At 48.3% G+C, this 25,247-nt stretch overlaps 1 protein-coding gene across 1 annotated transcript; it reads right to left on the reverse strand.

Moving 5' to 3' along the window:
- Positions 1-16,554: 16,554 nt before the first annotated feature.
- Positions 16,555-25,036, reverse strand: LOC149325655 (uncharacterized). Its single transcript, XM_089564355.1, has 3 exons — positions 25,032-25,036; positions 21,313-22,145; positions 16,555-17,303 (listed from the first exon to the last, which is right to left on the reverse strand). The coding sequence occupies exons 1-3, from the start codon at positions 25,034-25,036 to the stop codon at positions 16,555-16,557; spliced, it is 1,587 nt and encodes a 528-aa protein (XP_089420481.1).
- Positions 25,037-25,247: the final 211 nt, after the last annotated feature.

A 25,247-nucleotide genomic window follows, 5' to 3' on the forward strand; every position in this document is an offset into this window, starting at 1 on the left:
TCTCCCATGTCTCTCCAATTAACCCTGTCCTTTGTCAGTTGCCGCCACTGTATCCCCGCAAACTTCTTAATCTCACCCGCCCACCTAACTTTCTGCCTTCCCCTGCTGCGTTTGCTTTCTCTTGGAATGCACTCCGTTACCCTTAAGGACCAGCGGTTATCTTCCCTTCGCATTACATGCCCTGCCCAAGCCCATTTTTTCCTCTTGATTTCGACTAGGATGTCATTAACCCGCGCGCCCAGCCGCGGTGGCTCAGTGGCTATGGTGCTCGGCTGCTGGCCCGAAAGACGCGGGTTCGATCCCGGCCGCGGCGGCTGAATTTCTTTGGAGGAGAAATTCGAGGCCCGTGTACTGTGCGATGTCAGTGCACGTTAAAGAACCCCAGGTGGTCGAAATTTCCAGAGCCCTCCACTACGGCGTCTCTCATAGCCTTAGTCGCTTTGGGACCTTAAACCCCATAAACCAACCAACCATCATTAACCCGCGTTTGTTCCCTCACCCACTCCGCCCTCTTCCGATCTAATCAAAGTCGAGCGCAATTTAGCACGATATGTTTGAGGCTTCAAAGCTTTCTGAAAAAAAAAAAAACATCGCATTTAGGCAGAAAACATAGTGTTTATTTCAGTTTAGGAAACATGCGGCAAACCACGTGAAGATTTTGCAAACAAGCAACAGATACTCATAAATATAAGATTATAAGCTCAAGTAACACGTCGCATCTTGAGGAAGTCCATCCTCTGTCTCCTTGCCTGCATTGCTCGGTTTTGAGCCTTCACACGGAAGGGCAGCCTTGTTAGTGTATACAACTTAATCAGACTGTTTGTGACATCTTCTCTATGTTGAGGGCAGCCGACAAAGTTTAGGCTGTTTCGTGTCAGGCAAGAGATCAGATCAAGGTATATATATCTGTTTGCTTTCAGCTTGTTGTGACTGGAACGATAAGTGAACGAGTGTTCAACCTTTGCAACAAAGGCTTGGAGGTCTTCAGAGGGGTAAAGTAATCCACCCTCGTCAACTAATTCCTTCGAGGCTTCTTGAGGTGCCTCACACCCAGCAGGGCGCAGCAGTGCTCTTGAGCACTCTTCACATTTTGTCTGGCTAAGCATCTTGCGGGCAACATAGCCGGTGACGTAATAAGTTATTCTTGAGTCACCTCTGGCAGTAGCTGTTGAAGTGTGGTCAGAAATCATATCGCATGAATTAAGGAGTTCATGTACCTCATTAAGGCCTCAAAAGTGCCTGCAAATGTTATGAATTTGTGTGTGTATGTTTATATACTTGTATTTTGTTTTGCCCCACTCTGCTACGATCTGTACAAGATCGCAGTATCTATAAATAAACAAATAAAAAAAGGCATCCAATGTCCATCAGCTGATCAAGCTTTGACGGGCCTTCCTTTGAACTTTCGAATATCCCTAAGAGGCTTTTGATTGCGGCTGGTGACACATTTCCGTTGCCTGGTGCTTTTGCTAGACTGCAAAAAGAGAGACAGTTTGCTGAAAGCAGGAATTGGGTGGGGGTCGGGTGGTCGCTACTTCGGGACATTTCTCTTAAAATCCCAAAAATATTTTCTAGTGGGTCTTGGCTCAAACGTGCCGTTAGCAAATATTTATAACCCAACTTTCCTGTGATGTAGTCTGTGGGCGATTCCTTTGCGCGGGGACGCACAGGCAGTGACTCGAGGCAGGTCTTCGTAACAAAAAGGTTTAATCTGCTGCGGCAGGGGAGTCGGGCGTCGTTGGGGCAGCGGAGGTCAGGTGGTCCTTGGGCAGGGCAGGTGTCGGGAGAGCCGGTGTCAAGAGAGAGACTTGGCGGCCGCGCCTAGCCTTGTTCCCCCCACACCACCAGTCGGCAGGAAGGGTTCGAGGTCACCCGCGGTGAGCGGCGCGGGATTTGAGTGGGCCCGCGAGCGGACCCTACCCAGCAAACCACAAACCTCCCATAGATGTCCAGATTAAGTCTGAACGTCTATGTAACAAAGCAATATCTCTCAGACGTCTTATCTACCAACCTTTTTTCGTGGAAAAGCTGGAGAGGTACCCACGACATTATATCTGCCTTAACCTAGACTCCTCGTAGATATTACTTGTCACGTCCTGGGAATGTAAGTGAGATATATAATTTAAGAATTCCATATTTTTCAATCGTTCGATATTTCGTGTTGCCTTAATTACTGCATTTAAAGTTGGAAATCGCTGTTGACTACAAATTGGAGGCATGACCAGCGCTGCCTGTGTTTTATGTTTTTTCGTGCTCGCTTCACGGCAACATTATCTTACCTAGAAAGAAGAAAAATACGGGAAGTAGTAAAGACAAATCTCAATGCACACGCATCAGGTTTCTGACGCAGTTGGTTTGAAATGCCAGTCACTTTGGTCAGGATTCGCATTGTTATTTCATTACTATTCTTACATTGAATTTATACCTTGTGCTACAGCCTGCAAGCTATCTCAACCACACTGAAAAGTGAGGACACACTAAAAAACTTTTTGTTATTTAGCAGCCAGGACTATATAATAACCATTTTTTCTGATTAAGCATGTTTTATTCAACTTATCCAACTATTTAAAATACAAGAATTGGTTCAGTTCAATTTTTGGGAGTTTTTTTTTCAAAAATGTCTTAAATCTGCTAATCGCGCTAGCAATGATAACTATTGGAATGTTGAGCTGAGGAAAGCTTAGGCATTTGTGTTGCTGAATGTGTGACCTCATATTTCTTGAGAATAAACTTCTTGAGTCCCGCTTTTTATCATCATGTCAACACTGTAATCATGTCCACTGCCGGCCAAAAATTTCTCCGTTAACCCTGTGCCAGCGGCGGCCCCCTTATCCCAGCAAACTTCCGAACCTCATCTGCCCACCTGCCCTGATCCTCTCTTCTGTGCTTGCATTCTCTCTGAATCCAGCCCGTTACCCTAACGATAATTGGTCATCTTGCCTTCATGCTACATGCGCTGCCCATATGCCTGTTCTATGCTGCGGACAGGCGGCGGCGGGGAAAGTGCGGTGAATTGTCTAAGCCGCCATCGCGTTGTAGTTCGTATCGTATTTTATCTATAATAGCGCAAACTGCGCATGGCAATTGCAGCTGTGAAAAAAGTAATATGCTACAATTTAAAAATAATTAACTTATTTTTCATGCCACACCAAGCCTGCTACTAAGTACAAAAAAGAGACGATACAAAATATGTGACAGTTTCGCACATCCGCACGAGGCTAGGTTAAGCCATGGCGGCAGTGGTAGAGCGCAGCGCGTGTGCGATTTCAATCGTGTTCCGTGGGAACATTGTGTTTGAAGAACCTCGACACAGAATTAATTATTCCCTTATTATTGCTGGCGAGATTGTTCAACCGTTCTTTCCTTGATGGAGCTGAAGGAAGACAGTTTGCTTGCTTTTACTACTCGGCGAAGTGGACCCATCAGTACGAATTAGGACTACAAGTCGTTTTCACCGGCTGGGATTGTGACCTTTCTTGGTGCGTACTCAGTCTCAGTTTACTCATTGAAGTGTATTTTATGCTATTTTTGCGTTCGTAATGAAGAAATTCTAACGCATTTATCGGCACGTTATATTTTTACGCTCACTCGTTTGGCTGTTTTGCCAAACTCGCTGTGTATTGAAACAAAGGCTGGTGATGTATGCAACTGGCCTCTACTACCGAAATGTGGGCATGCGTTCGGATGGTGTGCCGAAGTGCGTGTGCAAGCACACTCCGTTCAGCACGACTGCCTTTTAGTGCTGCAAGGGCAACCTTTCACGCTTGATAGACTTGCGTCGGTAAAAGTGGCGTAAATTACTGGGTTTGTTTGTTGTGGTTGCTGTGCCATTCTCTTGTCACGTGTAAAAGTGAACAATTATGCTTTCTTTTGCAGCAACCCTGGCCTATTGGGCTCGGCTGAAGAGTATTGATGCCACCGCAGCTGTTAACCTGACGATTATGCTCAACGAGAAGATTCAGTGAAAGCGCCGAGCGCAATAAAATACTGACGCACTAGGAAGTCATCTGCAGTGTTTTGGGCTCCCATGATGGCCATGTACTCGCTTACTGAACTGTATTTGAGCTAGCTGGAGTGCTTGGACGTCCCGACGACTCCATAGGGAAGTCTGTGGCTGGGCTGCAGTAGGTCTCCATTCCATCTGGAATTGTAACAGGTGTCAGCTGCATCTCGTATTGCAGCTGGTTCCAGTCTGGAAATGTGTCTCTTAAAACAGTAGGACTGGAACCAGTTAGAAATTTTCACCTGGATATTGATCTATGCATAGTCATATTCTCTTTATATAGACGTCTAGGCTACGTAGACTGGGCGTACTTACATGTTCACAATTATCTGATAAATGTAGAGCGTGATGTCTGCAGTACGTACCTACAACGTGAACTGGACCCCAATTTTCATGTTGTAGGTACGTAGATTTTTCGTAAACGGTACTAATATGGATGTCTAATGGAGGTGTCTAATGTCCAGCGTAAATATCTTGCTGATGTCTATGGTACGTTTTATGGTTTACTGGGTAGGTTCGCTGCTGAAACACGCGCAATTGACGACATAAGCTTATCGATAGAAGGCGTACTGAATTTATTGTTGAGCCTAAAAACATCAAAATCAATGGGCCCTGATGATATTCCTAATCTGTTTTTGAAGCTATACGCAGAATGGTCAGCTAGATACCTCGTACTAGTGTTTAGGAAGTCACTATCAACAAGCACGGTTCCCGATGATTGGAAAACTAGCAAAATAATTCCTATTCTCAAGACTGGAGATTCAAAAACGGTCAGTAATTATCGTCCCATCGCACTAACGTCAACCTGTTGTAAGCTTCTAGAGCACATTGTCTCAAAGCACATTCGACAGTACTTAACAGATATTGAATTCTTGAATAGGTGTCAGCATGGTTTTCGACAGGGCATGTCGACGGTTACACAATTAATAGAAACTTTGCACGATTTTAGCGAAATCATTGACCAGAAAGGGCAAATTGACATAATATTCCTAGACTTTAGGAAAGCCTTCGATCAGGTAAATCATAGAAAACTTTTAAGCAAATTTCAACCAGTACTCAAAAACTCAAATATAGTTCGTTGGCTGGAAAGTTTTCTTGTGGGCCGCAGGCAATTTGTAAGTATTGACGGGAGCGCATCCCAAGTGTGTGACGTGACATCGGGAGTACCACAAGGCTCGGTACTCGGACCGTTATTGTTTCTTGTTTACATAAACGACCTCATTGAAGATTCAGAAATCAAGGCCAGATTATTTGCAGACGATTGCATTATTTATACTAATGTTAATTCAGTTGAAGATCAAGTTAAGCTTAATGGTTACCTGCTCAACATTAGCGAATGGTGTAGAAAGTGGCAAATGTCTTTAAACCCCAGTAAAACAGTATATATGACAATCACACACAAACATCAGCCACTCGAATTTGACTACTCATTACAAGAAAACAAACTTAATAGAGTAACAGAATATACACACCTGGGAGTGACAATTACTTCAGACCTGCGTTGGAACACTCACGTACATAACATTGTTGCTAAAGCAAATAAAAGATTAGGATTCATTAGGCGGTCACTTAAGCATGCTACACAGGATACTAAACTTACGGCTTATAAGATGCTCGTACGCCCGATAATGGAATATGCGTGTGAGGTGTGGGATCCCTACACTCAAACACTTGCAGCTGAACTGGAGCGAGTGCAGCGACGTGCACTTCGCTTTATCTATTCTCGCTTCCGACGACAAGATCAGGTAACGCCACTTTACACTTTAGCGAACTTGCGCCCTCTTCAATGTCGCCGGAAACAAAACAGACTCCTTCTTTTCTATAAGATTATGAACAACATGGTACATATCGATAAGCAGCAATACATAAGCGAAACTACTTCACGCATCACTCGGGGTAAACACTGCAGACACGTAAAAGAACAAAAGTTTTCTAAGCACTGCTACAAGCATTCTTTCTTCCTGTCCACAGCGAGAGAATGGAACAGACTGCCAGAGAATGTGGTGCTCGCATCGGGTGTGGATGTGTTCTCTGCTGGAGTTCGTGATTGGTTGGTATAGTGCCTGATATAATGCGCCTTGCATTTGTGTTGGGCATGGTGTTTTCACATTGTTTTCTGTTTCGTTGCAGCGATATTTCTGCGCATTTTTATTTGTTGCTTAGAGGTCAGTTCCATTTTTTGATATGTTAAAACTTGGCACCGACTGGATGGTGCTGGTGTTTTGTTTGTCGTGTTCCGCCTTTGTAATCTCTACCTTGTATCACTCCTATCTTGGTCCTGACCGGACTGATAGTATCTCTAAATAAATAAATAAATAAATAAATAAATAAATAAATAAATAAATAAATAAATAAATATGTAATGTCCCACGCCACCATGCAGGATGTGAAATGCATTGCAGTGCAGTTGCAGTGCATAACTGTGCATAGTTAATTTTGTTTGTGAGCAAAGTTCTTGTGCATCCACCAAAGCCGCAGTAAGTGGACACCTCTCACTGCTGGAATAGCTGCCATGTCACTTGCCCATCCAGGCTCTTGACGCACATAAGTGGAGGATTTCAACCACAAAGTCTCGGTGCATGCTTGTCGGGGAATAATTCATACATGCAGAAAGACTGCAATAGTGCTGAAAATTCAACACATTTGTAATGCAGTTGCATTTTTGTATTACAGCTCAACTAAAATTAAATCACTTCAGAGAGTTGTTAAGCACGCCAGCTTCTGCAGTAATTTTTCCATAAAGCATAGCGAATATACAACGAAAGCAATTAAGCTGACAAGTACAGGAACCAACAATAAAACAGATTGTGCCCCTTGCTAAGGTTGTAAAACATTGATAAGTTCACAGACTTTTGAGAGGAGGAGCGACACTTGGGCAATCAGGGACGCCGTAGTAGAGGCCTCCATATTAATTGGAACCACCGGGAGTTCTTGAACGTGCGCTGACATCGCGCAGCGCACGGGAGCCTTTCGCGCTTCGCCTCCATCGGAAACGCGGCCGCCGCGTCCCGGATCGGGTCCCGGGTCCTCCGACTTTGTAGCCGAACGCTCTAACCGCTAGGCACCGCGGCGTGTATAGAAAAAGTGCCGAAAGTCCCCCGCGGATTTGCACGGTTCAAGCTCCTTGCCCTCGTAGCCACCCTGCTACAATGTGCGCACCAGTGCGATCGTACGTAATGCTAGGCTGCGGTTGCTGGTAGTCCATATATTCAGCGCCTGGAAGCGCGAAACCTCTAGGAAATATGTACTCTAATATATATTAGAGAACTATGTAGCAGCCATAGGATAACCGTAACAAGAAGCGGATTTTTCAGCGAGTGAATGAAGCGTCCTAAACTTCAGCGCGAACAGACGACGCATGCCGAAACGTTCGCACTTACAACGCTTTTCCGCCCTTAATTCTTCCAATACGGAACGTCGAGCGTGGGCATGATAATGCACGTAGAGCATGCTGACCTTTTTTACGACTTCATTCGCGCGTATCAAGATATTAAGGGCGAATTTAAGCTCGGCAATTCCGCGTTTCAAGCAGAGCGCCGTACACGCGCATCTCGCCGAACGACCCGGAAGTAGGAGTACCCAGCATGCCTGGCGGCTAGTTCGGAAAATTCAGTCGTCAAAGTTGGCGGACGAGGAGGCTTTGCGCATGCGCAGGACGTTACTGCGAAAGTGGTCTTTTCCAGTGGCCTCTATATAGAGGAGCGCTTGGGACGGGCCTTGGGAGTTGACCTTTAGGGAGCTTGGCGGAAGCTTTCACCGCGATCGAGGAAGGCCGGCGCCGTTTGTCAAACTCCGTGGACAGTTCCAGCCTTTTGGGGGGCTTATTCGGGTATGTACCACGCTTGCATCATTATTATGGTTGAGTATGCCCGCTTTGCTCCTTTTGCAATAGAAATTTCGTTAGACTTACAGGTTAAATTATAGAAATGTGCTAGTGCTGTCGGTGCAGCTTTGGCAGTCGTCATGTTTGTTGCAAGACGCCTTTATCACGCGCATCGTACTGTCGCGACTGAGATTCTGTGTAGAATCGGCACATTACGACTTCACGATGTTTTCGTTGCTGCATGGTAGCAGCTCGGTGTTTGTTTTGATGGATTTGGTTTCTATGCTTGAAGTCGAAAAAAAAAATTAGCAGCCTTTTCTCTGTCGCCGAGGCAGGCCTAAAGCATATAACGCTTCATAATTAAAAAAAGTTGCAGCCAGATGCCCGAACGACCCGGAAGTAGGAGTACCCAGCATGCCTTGCGGCTAGTTCGGATTGGACACCACCTATTCCTGTCATTCAAAAATGCAAAAATTTAGGCACGTATTTGTGTACATGATGATGTGCGCTCTTTTTTTTTTTGCTTTTCCTGGCGGTAGGCGCTGCTGCACTTAGTTTTCCGTAACCCCCGGTGTTCTCGTTTTGCTTACCGAGCGTCCGCCTCATCGCATCGCAGTTATGTGAGCAGCGATTGAAAACTGACTGCATTTTTAGTTGATTACAGCCTTACACGCAATGTCTGGCTCCCCAAAAAAGAGATAAGCAGTTTCTTCATAGCGGCTCCAAAGCGTACATGCCTAAGAAGAGGAGAATCTCAAGGTACGATATCTTACAGTTTTTAGCGTTTCATTCCCACTTCCATTTGTGTCAATGCATCCGTTCAACTACACTTCTTGCTTCTTCGCTTTTCCCGGTCAATACCAGATGGCGCTACTTCTGCAGGAATTTAAAAGAAACGCGGTTCGATTCGGTGGAGGAGGCCGAAGGCGCAGATTTTATGTGCAAATTCTGCGTATTAGGTGCACGCCTGGAAAGGGCTGAACAGGCGAACAGCGAACTAGTGCGAAGGATGGATGCTCTAGAAACAGAGTTACAGATAGAGAGGGCAGAGAAGCGCAAGCTTCAAGAACAGCTTTGTCAGTTGGAGTCAAAAACGGCTGACACCGCCATTGGAAGCCACAATGGCGGGCATTCCAGCGCCAGCCACGTGGATGGGGCTTGCACTGGCATGGACAGCGATACGCCAGTAGGTCAGACATGTTCAGGCAGGACCAGCTACGCACAGGTGGCAGCTGGGAAGTCGAGAGGCGATACTGAGAAGGGGACGAGCTAATTCCAGGAAATGAGGTCACAGTCGCCGATAAGAGGCAGCAAGATCCGGAAGATAGGAGGGAGGGGCAGAGTACGCTAGTGCTTATCGCTGGTGACTCAAACATGAGGCCCTGCAAAAGAGCTATTGTGGACCGTGTGAAGGGTGATAGGCGGGTAGCAGTCGGGGTGTTTCCAGGAAGGACAATGGACGATGTTATGAGAGCGACAAAAAGTGAACTTTCCGAGAAGGTTGCAAGGCGTAACTTAGTAGTGGTAGCGGCGGGGCTAAATGATGTCCTGAATGGTAACGCCGCACAAGTAGGGAAAAGCTTAGCTGAGGGAGTTGACGGTATAAGGGCGATAGCACAGCAAGCGCAGATCGTGGTGTGTACTGAGCCGGAGGTATAAGGAAGGAATGTAGAGGTTGCTAAAGACGTTGTGAATCTCAATCGAGAGATAAAACAGTTAAGACTCGAGAAAGGCTTTTAGATGGTAGACATAAACAAGGAAGTGCACAGAGCAGCTTTGGGCAAAGACTTTGGACGAGATGGCATCCATTTCAGTGGAAGGGTAGGAGAGGAGATAGGCTGGCGCCTGGGAGGCCGAGCGGTAGCTTTTTTAGGGGGTCCACGCCGGCTCAGGGCGTAGGCATAGGTAGAAGCGATGTTAAAAATAAACAGGCACCGACCAAAAAGGTGTAGTCAATATGACAGACGTTTCGGCTTCCACACGGAAGCCTTGTTCACTGAAGGAAAAAATTTCCAACATAGAGCTTAAGTACGCTGCACTAATCGCCGCAGGCATCTGGCGTACGCGAGCGGCAGATTACCGATGTTACGATTCAGCGTGTGATCTGTTGTCTGTATAAACAAGGACTGCAGATATTGGCGTGACGTCCAGTTTTTCTCACGGCCGATAACTGCGGCCTCTTCCCAAGCGATACTGTGCTTCGCGCTTTCGGCATGGTCAGCAAGTGCGTTGGAAGCCACCTTCTTGTTTCTGACGTCATTCTTGTGATCTTTCAGCCGTCTCTCGAGGTTTCCGCTTTCCCCTATGTAGGAATAATCGCAGTCTGAGCAGGGGATTTTATAAATTACGCCGGGAAATATTTCCTTCTTCATCTTTTCTTTTACGGCCACCACCTCATGACGAAGCTTGCACGCAGGAACGTGGGCTATATGCACATCATATGTGCGAAAAGTGCGAGCCAATGACTCACTCACGCCTGACACGTAAGGGATGGCAGCTCGTGCACGGCAAGGAATACGAGCGGGCTGAGATGACCTGGCTGTTTGGCGTATAACAGCATCCACAAAATGGTTTGGGTAGCCACATTCGTTGAGCTCGTGGCGTACTTGGCATAGGTCAGAGGCTTTATCCTGAGGCTCCGAGCATATTCTTTCCGCACGTCGGACGAGGGTAGAAACGACGGAGCGCTTGTGGCAAGTAGGGTGGACCGAGTTAAAATGAAGATACCGGCCTGTGTGCGTGTCTTTTCTGTGCACCTTGAATCACATTCGGTCATTGCATCGCTCAATCATAACATTCAGAAAAGGAAGACGTCCAGAAATCTCCTCCTCGACCGAGAACTGAATGGAATCTTCAACAAGGGGAAGCTTTGGGCCAGTTGGTCTGACATGTTGGAGAGGAGGAATAACCGCGAACTTGAGAGGCCTGAAGAACGAGAAGAGGACAGGACGAGCGGTAACTAGCAACTGATGTTTATTGAAAAAAGACATGTAGCAGCAAAGGTTGCATCTGCGCATAGCGTACGAGAACGCATAGCGTACGCATAGCGTACGAGTGACACGTGGAACACACGAGATAGTTAACGAAATACATAGAAAGGAACAAAAGACGAACAAAAAAGAATGAAATTCTTGTAAGGGATCGTTAGTGTACGCGGGGTCATCGGAACGCGGCTGGGAGCGCTCAAAGCGAAGCGTCTCCTTTCTCGGAACGCGGCCGCTCGCGAACGCGCCAGGAAATACAGGTGTCCCCCGCCCCGCGGTACCGATTCGCGCACGTACTGGCACGAATGTGTATTTGTGTTTGTTTTTATGTTTATTTAGTGGTAGAGAGGGTGGTTTACCTTGTTGAAGCCGGAGGGCTGGCCATGCCCTTGAAGAACCAATCATGTTAAGAGCACAACATGATTGGAAGCTACGAAATGTGGGCCTGGCCTTTAGGGCTTTAAAACCGGGCCCCGGAGCCGGAAAAAAGTTTCTGCGCTAAGGTCAGGTGCTATGCATCTTCGGCTATGCCGAGTAGGGGCCTCCCCTAGTGTTAGCCAGTTCCGCCTTTTTGTTGTTTGTCATTTTGCTGCTTAATATATCTCTAGTGTCTTATCTCGTATATGCTGTAAATATCTGTACATAAACCTCAGTTGTTCCCTTTATCCTTGCGTATCGACTCATCGCAAGACCGTCTCTGGTGCGAAGGAGCGCTTCAGTCTTCGAGTTAAACCAACCGTCTCTGGCGGGGCACCACTGGTGCGAGGAAGAAGAAGAACCTGTGAATCTTTACTGGCGCAGTCCTGCGGCCATCGGAAGACGGCTGAAGGCAGGGAGAAAGGCGACGACAAGGCAACAGGATCAGCGTTCGAGAACGGACCTGCGGAGAGACGGCGGCAAGGACGCAAGGACCACGGCATTAGTCCAGCGACGCGGGACTGCATCCGGTCAAGAAAAGCAGCGCGTCGAGAACTTGACGGTCACCGGCGGGTCACAGCAAGTGACGACAACGTGCACAGGACCAGCGGCGTGCGACAGCTCATCGCATGCAGCGTCCGGTGAAAGTGGCGGTGGACTGCGACGCCAAGGAGCTGGCAATGCGGATCGACGCATCGAAACTGTGTTTCCTTCGTCGCAGTGTTAGCGTCCCTGTGCATGTGTTCGAGCCGGTAGGACAGTTGAGGGGTACAGACGGCGGTATGGAGAGTTATCCATGCCGGCCCTCGCTCTATGTGAGGTACCGAGTAGAATTGGCGAAGGCGCGCTTAGCTTATTTTCAGGCTGAGCTTGCAAAAGTGGATGGAGGAAAGGCGCCGCTGTGCGAGGAAAAACCTCAGGATGTCAAGTGCGTACGTCTTGGAGGTATTAGAAGCAAAGCGCCAGCAGCTAGCGCTGGAGCTCGCTGAGCTCAAGGAGTCTAGGAGAGCTAGTGAACTAGCCAGGGGGAACGGCTCCGAGTCGCGAGAGGTGAGGCCACCTGTGCTGGAAGGTACAGCTTTATGCTTGTCATGCACAGGTCAGAAAAACAGCAGTGAGGACGCTGAAAGCAATCAGCCGGTATGCGGGAACGCATCTTCGTTAGGAAAGGCCGTTAAAGGTTCAGGAAGTGAAAACGAGATTCCTGAAGGGCGCGGAAATATCACGGCTTTTCCGCCACCGCGGGCGGCTAGCAAAGAACAGGAGCAGCCCAATTCTCATGATCTAGGGTCAATCGAGACCAAGGTGTCCGATAACAAACAGGACAGCGGTGGAATTCCTGCAGGCTCTATGACAAAGATTGTGACCTCCGACACGGAGCTAGTAACAGGTGAAAATCTGGCGTTGCTGCAAACACACACTGTGTTGGCCATAGGGCAGGAAGTGCCTCGTAGCGTCAGTGATGGCAGGAGCGTTCCATCCGAGCCAGAGAACGGAGGTGGGCCTGTTGCGCCTACCGGGCGGAGCGCCGCGCAGTTGTCGAACGCACCCGATGGGCGTCCGACCAGGTCCTTCGAGGAGAAGGAAATGCGTGAGGACTTGACTCAAGGCCAATTCGGGTCAAGTGACTGCGAGGGAGCTCATGTAGCCTCGGTGCTAGACGATGCCACGAAGCCGGCAAGTGCCCATCAAGCAGGCAACGGCAACGTCAGTGTTTGCCCCAGCAGGAACAGGGCAAATGGCTCGAAGAGAGGCAAGGCAGAGAGAGGCAGGTGCATGGCTTCCACGCTGAAAGTCGACGCGAGGAACAGTATGTTCCGTGCTAGAGGTCGCCAGATCAAGTGTAGTAAAACCGGCCTCACTGGTACGGTTAGACTGAGAAGGGGATATGCCCCTTACGCAGGACGCGGCCCATACTGGAACGCCGGAGAGAGCGAGCCCTCAAGGGCGTCGCGTGGTCGGGGATTTGGACCCATCGAGTACCACGACGTTTTTGATCCTGGAGGGCACCGGCTTTCGAGCTCTCGCCCCGCTGTGGCACCAGCGTAATAAGCCGAGTGGCAGTTAGGTGTTAATCGTGTCGATTAAGACACGTGGGGGCTCGAACGCACACAGGGACGCTCGGTGCGACCAAGGACGCTCACGTGGCCGCTAACGAACCCCATATCAGTGCTACTGAACGCTCCAGTTGCCAGTGTCTGTGTGTGTGCGTGCTCGTTCGCGAGCAGGACGAGGGTGTGTACTTGGAGGTGGTGAACTGGGTGCAACGCACCAACTTCGACGCTGTGTTACGGCGCACGGCAGGCATGCCACTGTGTGTATTTAAGTGTGCATTTTGCGTAATGTTGTGTTGGTGCCTGTGTGCATTATTTTGTTTTTGGTTTTGTTGGTGCCAGTGCTCGTGTAGCTGCGGCATGTCACTCACAGGGTGGTTTTGTGACCCATACCGATCCCTTTGTTTTAATTTTATAGAATCTTGGGAAGGGCGTGTAAGGGATCGTTAGTGTACGCGGGGTCACCGGAACGCGGCTGGGAGCGCTCAAAGCGAAGCGTCTCCTTTCTCGGAACGCGGCCGCTCGCGAACGCGCCAGGAAGTACGGGTGTCCCCCGCCCCGCGGTACCGATTCGCGCACGTACTGGCACGAATGTGTATTTGTGTTTGTTTTTATGTTTATTTAGTGGTAGAGAGGGTGTTTTACCTTGTTGAGGCCGGAGGGCTGGCCATGCCCTTGAAGAACCAATCATGTTAAGAGCACAACATGATTGGAAGCTACGAAATGTGGGCCTGGCCTTTAGGGCTTTAATACCGGGCCCCGGAGCCGGAAAAAGGTTTCTGCGCTAAGGTCAGGTGCTATGCATCTTCGGCTATGCCGAGTAGGGGCCTCCCCTAGTGTTAGCCAGTTCCGCCTTTTTGTTATTTGTCCTTTTGCTGCTTAATATATCTCTAGTGCCTTATCTTGTATATGCTGTAAATATCTGTACATAAACCTCAGTTGTTCCCTTTATGCTTGCGTATCGACTCATCGCAAGACCGTCTCTGACGGGGCACCTCTGGTGCGAAGGAAGGAAGATAAAGAACCTGTGAAATTTACTATTCTCGTCACAGGTTTAACAGAAACCGGGTCTCTTTATCTAGAAGCGCCAGGGAAGGCTCACTCACACACATATCAAGCCCAAGTTTGCGCATGTGTGCCGCTTCTAAAATCTCCCTTTCAAGCCTCGACCTGCCCCTTCCGATGATGGTGGCTTTGTTGAACTGTGGGTAGCAGCCATCGCATTCCCTGCAGTGTCTCGGCAGATTAGCGCCATTATCAGGTTTCAAGGACCGGAAGTGCTGTCGTAGCCTATCGTTTAGACATTGACCCGTCTGGCCAACGTATACTCTGCCAAATCGCAGCGGGAACTGGTATATGACATCAGGGGCACAGTTAACATATCGGTGTTCATGCTTCTTGGATAAACAGCGCTAACGAAGACGAGCACAAAAGACAAGGAAACGGACGACACAGCGTTAGTCAGCGCTGTGTCGTCCGTTTCCTTGTCTTTTGTGCTCGTCTTCGTTCGCGCTGTTTATCCAAGATGCTTAACCAACTAGCCCGCCAAAACGTGTTCATGCTTCGTCGTGCACGCGACACTGCGCCTACCTTCCGCCACGCGCCTGCTTAGTTGAGATAGCTTGCAAGGGGCTGAAAAAACAATTTGAATGCCTTGCCTACCTGCCACCCTCTCGAGGTTATGCGCCATCTTGTGCACAAAGGGCACAACTTCAAGCGGGCCTTTGTTCAGAGGGATCGCCTCCTCTTGACCGCGCACCTTGTTCCGCAGATTCCACATCAGAGATTCCGCCACTGCTTGGAGAACGGGTGGTGGAAACTGCAGCAACTTATCCACTGGGCCCTGAAAACTGCCAGCAGCTTTGTGCTGGACTGACTTCAAGAGAACTGACCTCATACAGGTCATTAGTTCGGAGTGGCAGGAAGAGAAGGGCAACACGGCCTTTTTTGAACGCGGCCTGTAGGCCCAGCACACGTGCTAGTATCTAGTAGTGCTAGTGCAAGTAGCAGCACACGTGCTAGTAGTAGCACACGGGAACTGGTATACCACATCAGTGGCACATTTGACATATCTTTGCGATGCGGCAGAGTATACGTTGGCCAGACGGGCCAATGTCTAAACGATAGGCTGCGACAGCACTTCCGGTCCTTGAAACCTGATAATGGCGCTAATCTGCCGAGACACTGCAGGGAATGCGATGGCTGCTACCCACAGTTCAACAAAGCCACCATCATCGGAAGGGGCAGGTCGAGGCTTGAAAGGGAGATTTTAGAAGCGGCACACATGCGCAAACTTGGGCTTGATATGTGTGTGAGTGAGCCTTCCGCGGCGCTTCTAGATAAAGGGACCTGGTTTCTGTTAAACCTGTGACGGGAATTTCATTGTTTTTTGTTCGTTTTTTGTTCCTTTCGATGTATTTCATTAACCATCTCGTGTGTTCCACGTGTCACTATCTCCCTGCTCGTACGCTATGCGCAGATGCAACCTTTGCTGCTACATGTCTTTTTTCAATAAACTTCAGTTGCTAGTTACCGCTCGTCCTGTCCTCTTCTCGTTCTTCAGTCCTGTCAAGTTCGCGGTTATTCCTCATCTGAATGGAATCTTCCATGCTGTTCAAATGGTTCGTGAAAGAAGCCAAGGCATCCCTTTTGATTATGCAAAATGCAGTCGTCAACGTAACGAAAAAAGACCTTCGGGCGTGGCTGGAACGAAACCAGAGCTCGGCCTTCCAATGCTTCCATTGTAAGGTTTGCTGTTGTGACCGAGATTGATGCTCCCATGGCAGTGCCGTGAACTTGTTGGTAGACAGTACCCCGAAAGACAAAGTATGTGTTTTCGAGGCAGAACTGCAGCAGCCTCAACAGGTCCGGTAGCTCGATAGGGGTTCTTGCATTCAATCAGTCGTCGTTCTGAAGAACTGATCGTCACACATCCACAGCCAGATGCACGGGAACACTCGTGAACAGTGATATGACGTCAAACGACACCATGACCTCGTCGCTGTCGATCGTGACCTCACGTACCTTTTCAATAAAATCGAAAGAGTTCCGTACGGAAGTCGGAGCCTTGCCGACGAGTGGCGAAAAAACCTTGTGCAAGTAGCCTGAAAGCCGGTACAAGGGAGAGCGGGTAAAATCCACTATTGGCCAAATTGGAACGTTCAGCTTGTGGGTCTCTGGGAGACCATATAATGCAGGTACAGACCCATTGTGACAAAGGAGTCTGAAGTACAAGGACTTGTGCTGAGGTGGGACAAACCGAAAGACGTCAGCCTAAAGCCTTTGTAGCTCTCGCTCTACCTTAAGTGTGGGGTTCCGCTTGAGCCGCACGTACGTGCCTTCATCCTTCAGAAGCGTCGTCACTTTTTCTACGTAGTCGCAGTTGTTAAGGATGACAGTGGCGTTGCCCTTGTCAGCAGGGGGGATTACAATATCCGCGTTGCTCCGGAGGCTCTTGACTGCATCACGCTCCTCAGGAAGGAACGGGGTGGGAAGCCGACGTGGCAGCTTGGCGAGTATGCTGATCGCACGGGTGCGAGCCTCCTCTCGGCGACTGTTTTCCACAAGACCTACAGCCTGTTCAACAGCACAAATGATTTTTCTTGTGTCAGGTGCCGCTCTCGTGTTGAAGTTCAAACCGAGCTCCAGCACGGCGAGCTCTGCTCGGTTAGGCCTATACGAAGACAGATTGTGGACGGCGGAAGTAGGTCTGTTGGTCGCACTCCTTTTCTTGCTAGGCAGCAGTCTGGTTAGCTTCTCTTGGCGCGTGCGCTCACGCTGGCGGGACTGTAGACTCGCAACGAAGTTGGCGTGCAACTGGATGCTGGCGAACTCGTTCGGGGACTGATGTTCAAGGCGGCGACGGGCAAAAAAGGCTTGATTCTGCAGGTACCTGATTGAGTACTTGCAATCCAGGATTCTGGCTTGAAGCAGCTGCCGTTCTGCTCTGGACACAACACTATGACCGAAGGAAGTATCGACCGGTCGAAGCAAGCAGAGGGATCTCGGAGTAAGGTTCTTGGCTTTGCACACGAGGTTGAAGTGCAGATGAGCCTTGAACGCAGAAATCCGGGCGATTAAGGGAGGCGTACTGGCGCACTTGAGTGATGAAATTCTGGCCGTAGGACCGTCGTAGCATGATGAAATCCAAGGCTTGACGAAATCTCGTCTGGTCGGGTGAATCTGGTCTGGTCGGGTCGAAATCTCGTCTGGTCGGGGTCGGGGGCTGGCAGGGGATTTTATAAATTACGCCGGGAAATATTTCCTTTTCATCTTGTCTTTTACGGCCACCACCTCATGACGAAGCTTGCACGCAGGAACGTGGGCTATATGCACATCATATGTGCGAAAAGTGCGAGCCAATGACGCACTCGCGCCTGACACGTAAGGGATGGCAGCTCGTGCACGGCTAGGAATGCGAGCGGGCTGAGATGGCCTGGCTGTTTGGCGTATAGCAGCATCCACAAAGTGGTTTGGGTAGCCACATTCGTTGAGCTCGTGGCGTACTTGGCATAGGTCAGAGGCTTTATCCTGAGGCTCCGAGCATATTCTTTCCGCACGTCGGACGAGGGTAGAAACGACGGAGCGCTTGTGGCAAGTAGGGTGGACCGAGTTAAAATGAAGATACCGGCCTGTGTGCGTGTCTTTTCTGTGCACCTTGAATCACATTCGGTCATTGCATCGCTCAATCATAAAATCCAGAAAAGGAAGACGTCCAGAAATCTCCTCCTCGACCGAGAACTGAATGGAATCTTCCATGCTGTTCAAATGGTTCGTGAAAGCAGCCAAGGCATCGTTTTTGAATATGCAAAAGCAGTCGTCAACGTAACGAAAAAAGACCTTCGGGCGTGGCTGGAACGAAGCCAGAGCTCGGCCTTCCAATGCTTCCATTGTAAGGTTTGCTGTTGTGACCGAGATTGATGCTCCCATGGCAGTGCCGTGAGCTTGTTTGTAGAAAAGGTACGTGAAAGGTTTGTAGAAAGGTACGTGAAATTGAATTTTATTGAAAAGGTACGTGAGTTCATGATCGACAGCGACGAGGTCATGGTGTCGTTTGACGTCATATCACTGTTCACGAGTGTTCCCGTGCATCTGGCTGTGGATGTGTGCCGATCAGTTGTTCAGAACGACGACGGATTGAGTGCCAGAACACCTATCGAGCTACCGGACCTGTTGAGGCTGCTGCAGTTCTGCCTCGAAAACACATACTTTGTCTTTCGGGGTACTGTCTACAGGTGCACAGAAAAGACACGCACACAGGCCGGTATCTTCATTTTAACTCGGTCCACCCTACTTGCCACAAGCGAGTATGTTTTTGCAGGCTAGTTGGTGCCTAAGCATTGTGGGTTTTTTGCGCAAAAGACACGACACAAAGGAACGAGGTAGACAGGACAAGCGCTTGTCCTGTCTACCTCGTTCCTTTGTGTCGTGTCTTTTGCGCAAAAAACCCACAATGCCACAAGCGCTCCGTCGCTTCTACCCTCGTCCGACGTGCGGAAAGAATATGCTCGGAGCCTCAGGATAAAGCCTCTGACCTATGCCAAGTACTCCACGAGCTCAACGAATGTGGCTACCCAAACCACTTTGTGGATGCTGCTATACGCCAAACAGCCAGGCCATCTCAGCCCGCTCGCATTCCTAGCCGTGCACGAGCTGCCATCCCTTACGTGTCAGGCGCGAGTGCGTCATTGGCTCGCACTTTTCGCACATATGATGTGCATATAGCCCACGTTCCTGCGTGCAAGCTTCGTCATGAGGTCGTGGCCGTAAAAGAAAAGATGAAGAAGGAAAGACTTCCCGGCGTAATTTGTAAAATCCCCTGCTCAGACTGCGATTATTGCTACATAGGGGAAAGCTGAAACTTCGAGAGACGGCTGAAAGATCACAAGAATGACGTCAGAAACAAGAAGGTGGCTTCCAACGCACTTGCTGACCATGCCGAAAGCGCGAAGCACAGTATCGCTTGGGAAGAGGCCGCAGTTATCGGCCGTGAGAAAAACTGGACGTCACGCCAATATCTGCAGTCCTTGTTTATGCAGACAGCAGATCACACGCTGAATCGTAACATCGGTAATCTGCCGCCCGCGTACGCTAGATGCCTGCGGTGATTAGTGCAGCGTACTTAAGCTCTATGTTGGAAATTTTTTCCTTCAGTGAACAAGGCTTCCATGCGGAAGCCGAAACGTGTGTCATATTGACTACACCTTTTTGGTCGGTGCCTCTATATATTTAACATTTATTCACCCGACCAGACGAGATTTTATCAAACCTTGGAGTTCATTTCAGGTAGAAGCGATGTAGTAAATGTAACAATCACTTGAACGCAAGGAAGCTGCGAACATGTTGGCCACGTATTCCGCTATTTGTTTAGCATAGCGTCTCAAGAATGTGTTTGGAATACCGTCAGCTCCGCAACCTTTCTTAATATCAAGTCTACGTAGCAATGATAAGACACCGTCTGCTGAGATAAAAGGAATATCAGAAGGAGTTGCGCATTCTTTTGGCTTTCTAAGGCCGGGATTCGCAGTGAAAACGCTTTGAAAATAACGATTAAAAGATTCCGCGATTTCCTGGCCCTCCGTTAACGTAGTTTCATTAACTTTTATTTTATCTATCGCTTCCTTTCTCTGACTGAGGTGACGCCAAAATCTGCAAGGATTAGAAGCTAAAAATGACGGAAGTGTAACTCTGTAGTACTGGTTCTTTGATGTTTTTAACTTTTGCGCTAGTACGTGCTTTAATTCCTGAATGCAGGGCGTAGAACTTTTGTGTTGCCTACGATGTTGCTTGATTTTTCGTTTCAGGTGAATAATCTCTCGGCTGACCCAGGGATTCTTTCGATATGGTCTTATTTTTCTGAGAGGAACAAAACTAGCAAACAGTACTGTTTCTTTAAATCTATTCCACAAAACATGAACATTGTCGCTGTCGCTACTAATTAGGGAAGTTTCTAGATAGTCGATGATGGCTGTGTCGTCAGCTCGGCTAAAGTCTCGTATGCATACAGGTGGTACATTCCGAGAAAATTCTTCACACTTAAGAGGACAACAAAACGATAACAAGTCGTGATCAGAAATACCCCGTTCAACGCCCATACAGCCATCAGAAAAAACTTCACTCACGAAAAACAAATCAAGAAGGGCACTTTCACGGGTGGGTTCCCGAATTATTTGATCCAAATTCAAAGCCACCATAATATCCAAGATCACATTATTAGATTCACATTGCCCGTAAGCCAAACACTTCCAATCTATACTAGGCAGATTGAAATCACCTGTTAATATAATATTATTACATTCACGCCTCGCAGACAAGTGATCATACAAACTTTGAAGGAACAAATCTGCAGAGTCGGGTGGACGATATACAGAACAAAGTAAAAAAGATGTGCTCCATAGGGATACGTACAAAAATAAGCTCTCATGGTCAGGTATTTGGTCTAAAACAGTAACCGTTACGGAGGACTTGGTTATGACCGCCACCCCTCCGCCGCGGGAACAGCGGTCACGCCTGTAAACTTTGTAACCAGGAGGAACAATTGTATCGCTAGAAATGCCGTCATGCAACCAGGTTTCTGTCAGGATGACTATGTGCGGGTCGTACGAAAGAAGGAGGCATTCGAGGCTGTCGACTTTGTTAGCAATGGTTTGGTTTGGTTTATGGGGTTTAACGTCCCAAAGCGACTAAGGCTATGAGAGACGCCGTAGTGAAGGGCTCCGGAAATTTCGACCACCTGGGGTTCTTTAACGTGCACTGACATCGCACAGTACACGGGCCTCTAGAATTTCTCCTCCAAAGAAATTCCAGCCGCCGCGCCCGGGATCGAACCCGCGTCTTTTGGGTCAGCAGCCGAGTACCATAGCCACTGAGCCACCGCGGCGGCCACTTTGTTAACAATGCTCCTGGCATTGAGCGAAAGCATGCGTAATTGGGGCATCTGAAACTGGGACCGCTATGCATCCGGCTGAGTGGTCCGACTGTCTTCTAGCTTCCGCATATTGCATGAGTCATTCCAAACGTAAGAAGCTTTACCGACACGAAGTTTATCTCCAACTAAATATATCTTTTTGCCTGCGTCTTTCTCTGCTTTTGCGCTTTGCCAAAGTAATTTTCGCTTCCTTAGAGTTTCTGCGCAGTAATCGTTTTGAATAGAAATGCCAGAGTCTTTAAGCTTGCGTACGTTACGCCACACCGTTTGCTTCTCAAGATAGTTCTGGAAGCAGAGGATGACTGGGCGAGTAGAGGAACCCTGCCCCAGCCTATGAATGCGTGCGATTGATGTGCAACTTATTCCTAGTTTTTGATTGAATACCTCATGGATAACCTTACGACGCAGGTCAGCTTCAGTTTCGTCATCCTGTTCTTTAATGCCAAACACGACCAAGTTACTTCTGCGACTGCGATCTTCCAAATCCGTTAGACGCGATCTCTGTGAGTGAAGTTCTTCTTGGCATTTCTCAACAATTTCTTGCAATCTTTGAATCTGCTGCGAGTTTTTATGCACTTCCTTAACATCTCCTTCCACCTTATCTATACGCACGCCAAAATCCAATACAGCTTTTTCAGTCCTCTCCAGTCTTTCCTTTACTACAGCTAGGTCATTGCGAATTGCTTTCTGACCTTCCAGAAGAGACTCGAACATATCCGTTACCGAAGAGTTAGGGGGACCAGGATTTTCCTCAATATCGCCGCAGAGCAGCAACTTGCAAACATGGAAACAATCAACAGCAATAAGAGCGAGAGTGCTTGGGCTCGGCACAACAACAAGATTTCTTTCATCACTTCTAAGTGAACAACTGTAACTAACCTGCAATAAGATGGGAGGCATGCTTAACACACCATCCGTTGCGCTTTCGCCGAGCCCACTGAAGTTCCAAGAATGCAGCCCAGAGTTTTTATCCAGTGCGGTTGGTGACGTCACGTGTCGGAAACTTGATACTGCCGCCTGAAGGAATCTGTCGATGTGGTAGGCGTTGTCCCATGCCCATGCGTTGTCCCATGCGACGCCGAATTTTGCTGCTTGTTCTGTGGTTCCATCGCCATGTGGTTGAAACGTTAGCAGTCCGGCGGAAGATAGCACGATCGCCTGCAATAAGATGGGAGTCATGCTTAACACACCGTCCGTTGCGCTTTCGCCGAGTTAACCTTTTGCGTGCGGTGGGTGCAGAGCGATAATCTCGAAGTTCGGGAAAAGTATACCTTTGCCTGTATAATGCGCCTGACAGTAGATCTGAGACCCTTTACTCGGCCATCAAGGACACGATTTTGCACCTCGGCCTAGACTTTCACTTGTACGTGGCTACTGCTTTGATGGGGCGGCGAATATGTACGGTCGTTTTTAGGGTGTGCAAAAAAGGCTTAGCGACTGTGAGCCACGGTCATTGTAAGTCAATTGCAGTAAGCACTGCTTAGATCTGGTACTGCAAGAGGCCAGCAGGAGTTGCGACATAATTGGAGACGCTCTTAGCACTGTTAAGGACGTTTCCAACGCAGTCCTCGACTCCAAGAAGCGCAAAAGTGTTTATGCTAACATAGTACTTCCTACAGGGCGCGAGTCAGCAGTGGAGAGTGGGCCAAATCACTTACTGCCGCTTTGCCAGATGCGATGGACCGTTAGAGTCAAGTCCATGCAAACATTCGTTGAGAATTACGCCAGAGTCCAAGAGACACTCAAGGAGTTCTTGCAGACACCAGTTTCAGTGACCGAAAGTAGCAAGGCTATTTCTAGAGGTTACGATCGGCTTTTGTAGAAATTTGAAACCTTGTTAGGTATCCACATTTCCGTAGCCTTCTTTCTAGCAAGGGCTCTCCAGAGCTCAACATATTGCGCCGCAGGTGGAAGAAAAGGCAGCAGAGGCTCTCTGCGAGGCTATTTCCCAGTTGCGCTCTGAAATTGCGTTTGAGAAGCTGTGGCAACACACGAGCACAGCAGCAGCGCGCCTAGGCTTGAAGGAACCTCGTATGTCAACCTCCTGCGAGATATGAGACGACTGATAGACTTGTCCAGCCAGTTGCACTTGACGTTAAGGTCGCGCTGCGCAAGGAGTATTTCGCTGCTGCCGACCGAATCATGAGTGAAACAAAACAGCGTTATGAGCAGCCGGGCATGGAACAGCTCGTAAAACTAGAAGACATCTTTAACTATAGCGCCGCTGGAGGTAGTCTGTATACAGCACATGAACCAGAGGCAGCTTTGGGAGGGCATGCAGTTGATTTTAACTCGTGCAGACTCTCGGCGCTGTTTATGCTATTACCAACTCTTCTAAACGGTGCTGATTCCACTACAACTCTGGGCATTTTGGAGATCCTACAAAGGGAATCGCAAAACATGCGCGAGTTGATGGATCAGGTCGTGAGGTATGTTGAGCTTTTGTTTTCCATACCAGCGTCTGTCGCTTCTGGGGAACGCTCTTTTAGTGCTCTGCGCAGAATAAAAACGTATTTGCGCAACCGAACGACCCAAAAGAGGTTATGGCATAATTTGCTTTTGATCCAGAGACACAAAGAAAGAACGGCGCTCCTAAGTTTCAGACGACGTCATCAGGGAGTTTGTGAGCAGAACAGCGGAGCGAGCGGCAACCTTTGGTCCCGCATAAGCACCTAGAAAGATCAGCGCTGTCCGAAATGTCTTCTGCTTGCTTGCATTATTGATAACTGTATACATGTACTGTAGCGCGTTTGGTTGTATTGTGGTACTTAAACTGTTGTTTTATGTTATGGTTTTTTTCATGCGCGAGTGCCTAAATATGGAAATTTGTAAAATGTCAAGAATTATGTGCGCACTGAAAATTCATTTTGCAGTTTTTTCTTCTTAATGCTTGTATAATATGCACCATCTAGCGATCAAAGAAACATTGCATAAGCAAAGCAATTTTTTTTTCACAGAGTTAATTATTCTCTCTCGAGCCAAACTTGGATTGTACTTAAACAAAAAAAAAACAAGTAGTAAGAAACTTGTTCGAGCCCCCCCCCCTTCCCCCCCCCAACTGCCGGCGTCCCTGCACTGCAATGTAAGCAATGGCGGAACAGGTCCGACACGGTAAATGTACAGGGCAGACTTGGCGATTGGGGTGGTGGGGGGGGGGGGGGGAAGGGGTCATCCCCTTGTGCGCGCACCTGTGATGGTGTCTAAGTAACAATAATAAGTTTGCTTTCACAATAGCCTTGAATGGTGTCTAATTACCAATATTTGGTCTTCCTTCACTATGACGTGTCCGTGACTCTGCATGAACACATTGGAGTCAAGTGGCGATTATGAATACTTTTCGCGGCATCGAGAACGGAGCTTGATTTTCAAGCGATCGAGTAATTTCCGCACGGAAAGGGAAATGGCTGGAATGGGCTGCAGGTAGAGGATTTCCCCGCGTAATAACAATGCTAGGGGGACTTGCCATTATCAATCCATTTACAAAACCTCCTAGGCTTACTATGTGTGAGCGATCTGTGGACATGTGTGCAGTGCAGTAAGTTTTATGCATTGCACATACTTCCTCTCTGAAGCAGGTTTTGCAAACCAGCGCGGTGTTTTTGAAGCCCGTACGTGCGGAAACCACGCGCGCATCCGCGTGGTAATAGGGGGAGCTTACATTGCACCAGATTATTGTCCAACGTCGTTCGCGAAAGAGTGCGTATGCAGCTAACTTGTGAGCCATTTTGTAGCGCACACCCTTCTGAAACGATAGGACTGTACTGGGAAAAAGCGCTATCCAAAAGTTGTTAGAGGAAATTGTAGTATCGGGTTGAAAGGATACCTCATGTTGTCCAGATATCAGTGCGGGTAGGATTGCTGAAATGAAATCTAAATTTCATTTTCGGTCGGGGGCTAAATGACTAGTCTCGAATGAATGAAATAACTGTGGCAGGCGAAATCATTTCCGATACAAAATTAAAACTGCTTCAATGAACACTTTGTGTCCCTAACAAATAGCACTCATGATCAAAACTGCATGCGTTACTTGAAACCTAAA

The sequence above is a fragment of the Amblyomma mixtum genome, chromosome 10, assembly GCF_055824585.1.
Source record: "Amblyomma mixtum isolate Tamu chromosome 10, ASM5582458v1, whole genome shotgun sequence".
Lineage (NCBI taxonomy): Eukaryota > Metazoa > Arthropoda > Arachnida > Ixodida > Ixodidae > Amblyomma > Amblyomma mixtum.